This window comes from Anomalospiza imberbis, chromosome 1 (assembly GCF_031753505.1).
Source record: "Anomalospiza imberbis isolate Cuckoo-Finch-1a 21T00152 chromosome 1, ASM3175350v1, whole genome shotgun sequence".
NCBI classification, from domain to species: domain Eukaryota; kingdom Metazoa; phylum Chordata; class Aves; order Passeriformes; family Viduidae; genus Anomalospiza; species Anomalospiza imberbis.
This window is the reverse complement of record NC_089681.1, coordinates 20,438,913-20,446,463: the sequence shown is the minus strand read 5'-3', so window position 1 is coordinate 20,446,463 and position 7,551 is coordinate 20,438,913. Positions and strand designations below refer to the sequence as shown.

Below are 7,551 nucleotides of genomic sequence, written 5' to 3'. Positions count from 1 at the left end.
ACAGAGTAAAAACATACAGGTTTGGATTGAATTGTTTCATTGGCATTCTTGGATAGGGTATTTCCCATTTATTTGGTCTGAATGACATTTTGGGTACTTTAGGATGCTTTTTCCAGAAATTATTTCTTGCCACAAAATGACTGCTCAGGTTGGGGATTTATAGGTAGCAAAAGAGTTTTGAGAGGTTTATTTCACCACTACCTGGCGCCCATGTGGGAGGAGGACTTTCTTCTCCAAGCTTCTCTAATGGGTGTCACATTCTTGCTCTTCTGGGTTAGCGGAATCTGTCCAGACAGAGGCTGGGGTAGATTTCACACCTTGCGTGGGGTGAAGGACACTCCAGCAGGACCTTATGTGGGCGATCGTGGAGCAGCAGGTCTGTTGGGCTGGATTCGCACGGCTGAACAGCGATGCGGTTCCCGGCTCGAGGGCACCGGAGGCCGGCCCGACGCACACCCCGCGGCTCCCTTGATGTTGCTCTGCGGTTCTCTGCCCGAACTGCGGACCGTGCCGTGGGGCCTACGAGGCGACGGGGGTATGGGCGCTCTGCCGCCCTCCCGGGCGGCTCCCCCTCGCCTTTCCCTCTGCCTCCCTTTCCTCCTCCTGGGGCCGGCGCTTCCCCGCGCCAGATCCTCCTCCCAAGGGCTGCGCTCGGGGACTGGCCCGGCCGAGCGGGTGCCCCTTTCCGGCCTCCCTGCGGGCGGCAGGGGCAGCGGGAGCGGCATGAGCAGCGGAAGCGGCGGGAGATGCGGGAGCGGCGGCCGCGCAGCATCTCCCCTCCCTTCCCCCTTGCCCCCCCGCGGCCGCCGGGCTCGGTCCTCCCAGCGCGTCGCCGGCGCCTTGGCTCCTCCTTGTCCTTCCTCGCGTGATTTTTATCGCGTCCATTTTTTTTTTTTGTGCGGGGATAAATAAATAAATAAGGGCAGCTGCCGCCCGCCTCCCCCCGCCGCCAGCCCGCGCGGCGCCGCTAGGGGCGGCAGCCGGGCCCCGCATCGCCCCGCGCCGCTCGGCTCAGGAGAGGGAGGCAGCGGGGCGATGCGGAGCCCCCTCCCGTGACTCCGGCTCTCCGCCATGCCATGGGTTAGGCGGACTCCATCCCGCAGCCGAGAGGGCACCAGCCAAGCGCGGCGGCGGCAGGAAGCGGCGCGGTCCGGCAGAGGAGCGGCGGGAGGCGGCGGCGGCGGCAGGCGAGCGCGACGCCCCGCGGCCCCTTCCATGGACGGCGGCGAGGAATTATGAGCCGCGGCCGGCGGCCGGGACTGGCGCTCGCCCGCTCGGGCTTTCCCCGCTGCGCGCCCCGGGGCGCCGGGGCTCCGCTCTCGTACGGCACCCCTCTCGGCCCCCCCGGCAGTCGCTGCCCCCGTCTCCTGACCCCCGACGCTCGCTCCGTCCCCCCTCTCCCTGCCTGGAGCTCGGGGTTGGGATAATCTCGCTCGCACCCAAACCACAGCGCTCCCGTGGCTAATCCTGCCCTCTCCCCTCTCCCTCCCCACCCCGCCCCCGGCCCTTCCTCTCCCGGCGCTGCCCTCTCCTCTCCCCGCTCCCCCTGCTCGCCCCCCGAGGCCCCTCTGTCCCCGTCCTCCCGCTGCCGCCGGCGGCCCGGCGGGTGGGTGCGAGGTCGGGGCTGCCGGGCACCCCGCCCCTCCCCGGCGGGGCCGTCATTAGGCTGCCGGTTGATTACAGGGTATTGATTTGTATGTGCTTCTCCCGGCGCCGGCCGCTCCCGCTGGTGCTGCTGGAGTTCGGGCAGCGCTTCTCGTAGCGGCGGCGGCGGCAGCTCCCACCAAACATGTCGGCTCCCGCCGGGCCCCGGAGCGGCCCCGCCGCTCCTCAGCCTCCTCCGGTCCCGCAGCCCGAGATGCCGGACCTCAGCCACCTCACGGAGGAAGAGCGGAAGATCATCCTGGCCGTCATGGACCGCCAGAAGAAGGAAGAGGAGAAGGAGCAATCCGTGCTCAAGTAAGGGCGGGCGCATCCCTTTCTCGTCCTCCCGGGCCCGCGGCCGCGGAACCCTCTCCTCTGGCCCCGGGGGCGGCACGGCCAGGGCGGGAGAGAGGAGTCGGGCGGCCGGGGTCGGACAAGGGTGCTCGGCGCCGGGCGACTGTGGGGCGCGGCGGGAGGGACCCGCGGGAGCGGCCAGGGACGCGGCAACGCTCGGTTCCTGCCTTAGTCGCGCTCCGCGGGGCGGCTCCGGTTCGCACGCCCCGGCGCCGGCGGGAACCGGGCGCCCAACATGGCCGCACAGGTGCCGTCCTCACCCGGCGTGTTCCACCGGGAGGACGGGGGTGGGTCGGGGCGGCGGTCGGCGCCGCCGGAGGGGGCGGACCGGCAGCATCGGGCCCGGTGCCGGGGGCGCGGCGGGCTCCGCGCTGGCGGCGGCGGCGGCGGCCCTGCCGGGCGGAGCGGCACTGCCGGGGCCTGGGCTCCGGACGCCTGGCTGGTGGGTTTGCCACAGCCGCCATCTTCCCCCGACAACGTGTCTGCCGCCCGCCCCCGCCCCGCTGCTCTTTCCAAGCGTGAGCCCGGCGCCGGGGAAAGCGGGACGCCTTCCACCTGCCCGGCGCGGACGTGGGGGCAGCCCCGGCCCCGGCCCCGGCCCCGGCCCCGGCACCGGCGCCGGGAGCTGTCCACAGCCACCCTGCCCAGCTCAGCACCGGGAGCTGTCCACAGCCACCCGGCCCAGCTCAGCACCGGGAGCTGTCCACAGCCGCCCTGCCCAGCTCAGCACCGGGAGCTGTCCACAGCCACCCGGCCCAGCTCAGAACAGGGAGCTGTCCACAGTCACCCTGCCCAGCTCAGAACAGGGAGCTGTCCACAGTCACCCTGCCCAGCTCAGAACAGGGAGCTGTCCACGGCCACCCTGCCCAGCTCAGAACAGGGAGCTGTCCAGAGCCACCCTGCCCAGCTCAGCACCGGGAGCTGTCCGCTGCCACCCGGCTCAACACCGGGAGCTGTCCGGGCACAGGCGCGGGGCCCGGGGAAGCGCGAGCTTTCCCCGTGTGCTGTGCCCCGTTCCCGGGGTGACACCGGTCTCCTTGCAGGGGGTCCCGCTGCCGTGCACGGCGTGGGTCACGCCCTCCCCTCGTCGGCTGGCAGACACTGAGTAAAGTCGAGAAAACTGTTCTCCCTTTGTGATGGAGTAACCACGCTTCTAGTGGCTTAAAAATAAGCAAAGCTACTGCTGTCGTGGACGTGACTTTGATGAGTGTGGTGAAGATGAAGCTCTAAGCGATTTTTTTTTGTACCAAAGTTAGCGTTGTGTCTTAGGCAAGTTAATTGCAGCTGGCCTTTCACACTCAGCACCTGGAAGCTGTCTTCTGGGCTTTAGTTGCTGACTTTGGAAGTCTGTTTCCAAGATTCACTGCATTATTATTATTAGCATCATACCAAAAACTTCAGATATAATTTGTGTGACAGCTCCTAAATATTGAGGAGATCTAAAAACATTTCAAAGTCTGTTTAAAAAGGTTTTTTGTTGGATGAACATTCTGAAGCACGTCAGTGTAATGTGAACACTGGAAATAAAGTACCATACCTTCTTCTGTCACCTCATCTTAGTCTCTTACTCTACAGTTTGTTTGCTATTGGGATACTTTTATTTTGAAACAATTTAGGCTATTTTATTAAGTTGGGTGATATAGCAAAACAAATGCAAATTTTTGTCTAAAATTTCTGCACTCTTAAAAATCATTTACGAAAATGGAAGTTCAAGTTGGAAGCTGCAGGAATTCAGGGAATTAAGGTTGCATTTTAAATATATAATAATAGCATTAAAATTTTAAAGAAGGCTCCTGTTAACTTTTGCTATGAAGAGTAATATTTATGATCAAATATAAAGTAAAATATCAGTACAATACTAGGATCAGCTTGAATGGTTAAGCTTGCAAATGAAGAATAAACTGTTCTCAAGTAATGGTAAGGTAAAACTAACTTAAGAAATGAAGCAGAACTGTTTTCATTTGTAACATTGAGAATCTTGGAAGCAGACAATGGGCAAAGAAAAGGTCTTGATCAAATCTAAAGATAAAATTTATGTGGGGTTTAGTTTCTCATTATGTCTCACTAAAAGTGTCCTCTTGAGTTCTGGGTAAGCTGTGAGGGAGATGGTAAAGTGTAAAGTTAATATATAAAGGATAGCCTAAAGCAGCGCTATTAGGAAAATGGAATTTGAATAGATGTTCCACAATATTTTAGAGGGTAGTAAGAAGTGAGCTGGTGTCAGATAATAACTCATCAGTTTCATTTTTCTTAAAATGAAGTGTCTCCTTGAACCATCAGGTACATGTTTATTCTAAAAATATCTGCAGATTTATCAAGCACAACTCTCCACCAAAGTCATACCAGCATCTTTTTGTAGATATTACTGAGTTTCTCTTGAGAGATATTTTCCTTCTGTCTAAAGAAGAGAAAGAATAAAAAAAAGCCTCCCATGTTTATATGAATGAACTACTGTTATTACACAGAGATAAACACAGAGCTAAATACTGCAGTCTTTGTTCAAGTGTAATTCTCCTCAAAGGCAAGCTTCTTTTGAAGTGGAAGGTATTTTTGTCTCAGCAATAAAATTGTGTCATTTCATTCCATGGAGAAATGTAGCAGGATTAAAAAAATGCTGAAAACAAAAGTTGGTATTTAGAGATATTAACACAAGAACTGTTCAAATGTTGAAGAAAGCAGCAAGCATGTGTTCCCTCTATTTTTTAAAATAATTTATGGTGATTGAGTGTCAGTATGAATGACTAGTCCCTGGGCTCTACTTCCTTTCTCCATTCTGTTTCTATCTTGTGTTTTTCAAATTCTTATGCTGTTCCCATCACTGTGGTATTTGAGTATTTTCCAAAAGAGCATTAAGTAGTGTGACTCACATCTGTAATGTGGACTATTTATTCTTTTCCTTTCACTCCCTGGGGTAAAGATGTGTGGATTTAAAATAGATACACAATTTCTCCTTATGCTTATTTTACTCTTTTTGGGGAAAGGAAATACAGATGGTATTGAGTTGTAATCTGTAGCAACTAATAGTGATCGGGTCAGCATGAATTCTTGCCAGGATTTGATGGAACATGATGGCATGGAAAGCAGAAGCTTTCCAGATTTGCTCTGTCCTTTGGCCTGGTTTGGTCTGTGAAATATGCTGAGCTACAGTTGTGCACTGTGTTCCTGAGGTGGAACTTTTGCTTCAAAAAGGATGGGTGGCAAACTTTGCTGCTTTCACTGTCTCTCTTCTGGAATTTTTGGGACCCTTGGAGTGCATTTTGAATGTTATGGGCTAAGAAGTTGTCTTTTTGACAAGGTTATTGAATATATATTTTGCATAACAATTAATATGCATAATGTGCGACAGAGTGAATTTATGTCTATACTCTGGGTGTAAGTCTTTGCTGTTTAAAGAATATTTACATATTTTCAACTTTTTTCTTTGTGGGTATTTTACTGACTTGGATAGAGGATAGAATTTTTGATGATCACTTTTCTTTTAAATTATGCGCATCCTTCCTCTTATAAAATCTGGTTTTGTGTGGGTAAGCTTTTTAACAGATTTTAGACAGCACATTTCCTCCATACAGACTGATTTATGGGATCAGTCTTATGCTTTTTCAATTTTAATTTGTACTTTATTTCTGTATTGAAGAATCATGTTGAGAGAATGCACATAGGAAAAAAAAATAGATGTTAGGATGCTGCCGTTATTTATTAAGACTTCTGTTTCCGTCTATGTGATGTGCATCTACACTTTTCTACTTGAAATATCATGAATTTCCAGTTCCTTTGCTGAGCATTTCTAAAGATAAAATGTTCTCCTCATAAAGTCAGACTCATAGCTCTGAAAAGACATGTATTTCAACTTTTCATGAGAGTCTGGCCCAGAAGTAGACAAATTTTCCCAAGAGAAAAATTTTTAATGAAATCATCCAACTTTTCATATATTTGCAAAGCATCACAGGTTTACCATGAGGTCCTTATAAAAGATTTCGTTCAAAAGTGTGTGGCTTTGTCAGCTGACTTACCTAAGAAAGGTGGCTACATAGTGGGCTAGCTAGAGGATGGTGACTGTCTGTGAACCACCGCTGTCAAGTCCAGAGTGAACTTTAGGAAGGTACATCTGACTGCAGGCTCAGTTACTGTGGTAGTGATTGCACAGACGTGGTAAAAATGGGGTAGCTACACTGAACGAAACAAAATCTCTGACAAGCAAACCTCCAGGAAGCTGGGCTTTGTGACCTCTGTATGACACTTTGAGTGAGGTGTGGGGCAGGATGCTCGCCTGGGGAAGAGGAAGCAATAGATTGTTGGCCATGACTAACAGAAGTGTAAATGTCAGACTCACAAAGCTTTTGTACTATTTTATAAATAATTATCCTACTTTATAAATAATCAGCTCTGATTTACACTGTCTTAAAAGCATTGTATGTTTTGGATTTGGATTTCAGGGCTGAAGAGAAGAAGGAGATATATGTGGTGATTATTGATTTTGCTTTTGGAAAATGGAGATATGTACAGGAATTCCTAAAGCTTCTAGAGTAAAAGGCAAAAAGATTTGCTTTTGACTAAATAGTAAACTACGACTCCAGGCAAAGTTAGTTATGTTATGCTTTGATAATTTTACACTGCATTTTGTCTGAATTTGGAGTGCTGATTAGAACAGTTCGTTGCTACACCACTTGTAATTTTGCTCTTGTTTCTATGTATTATAAAATCAAATATGGTCCAAGTGACTTTAAAAGTAATAACTTTTTGTGGTATAAAAATAAGTGATAGTGGAAGTTACACAAATATGTGTATATATATGTGTGTGTGTGTGTGTGTGTGTATACAGTTGAGGAGTTGCCCTCATTCCTGCCCTGCCATGTCCTCTTCCCTTCCTACCACCTTATTCTGCTCCCTTGTTTTATTCCTTATAGTCTCCCCTTTTGTTTTAATAATTTGTACTGTTTTTTGTGCCTCTTTCAAAATTGTCATTGTTCCTTGCTCTTCACTCTTACACATGCTTAGACATTTTATACTGTAGACAATACTTGTCAAGTTGTTATGGCTCGTACCATTTGCTCTTCAAGAAGACTCAGTGTTTACAATTGTTCTCTAAAGAACCTAACTCACTTTTAGACACTGTCTACAAATGATTAAAGTAGTACTTCTTCTTAGTGACTAAGCACAATGTATTTGGAGATTATACAGGGTGGCAGATACACTAATTATTTGGCTTGATAATTTTTATGTTGAGTAAAGTTTTGGAAGACTGCAATAGTGCTGACATTCCACATTCAGGAAGTACAAGTAGGATTGGTTGGATGTAGAAAGGTTTGACATCGTATGGGCTGAGAAATAGTCTAACAGATACAGGATTTAGTTAAAAAAGAACCCCCAAAATAGACATTCAACACCAGATAGAATGTGTTTTCTGTAATCTTGTCAAGAAATATCTTTCTGCACTTCTTAAAAAAAAAAAAAAAGAGAAAAAGCCATTTAATTTTACATTCAAAAGAGAGGAGTGGAGATCATAATTTTAAGGTGCTGGGATTGTATCCTAGAAAGCAGAGACTGTGTAAGATG

General features: G+C 49.9%; 1 protein-coding gene across 22 annotated transcripts in view; it reads left to right on the top strand.

Annotated features, from left to right (window-relative positions):
* Positions 1 to 1,649: 1,649 nt before the first annotated feature.
* RIMS2 (regulating synaptic membrane exocytosis 2) overlaps positions 1,650 to 7,551 on the top strand; it is a 446,434-nt gene continuing 440,532 nt past the window's right edge. For all 22 annotated transcript variants that reach the window (XM_068183223.1, XM_068183411.1, XM_068183392.1 and 19 more), the window contains exon 1: positions 1,650 to 1,959. In XM_068183223.1, coding sequence (XP_068039324.1) covers positions 1,790 to 1,959 — 170 coding nt within the window. In that variant the 5' untranslated portion in view covers positions 1,650 to 1,789. The remainder of the gene's footprint in view (positions 1,960 to 7,551) is intronic.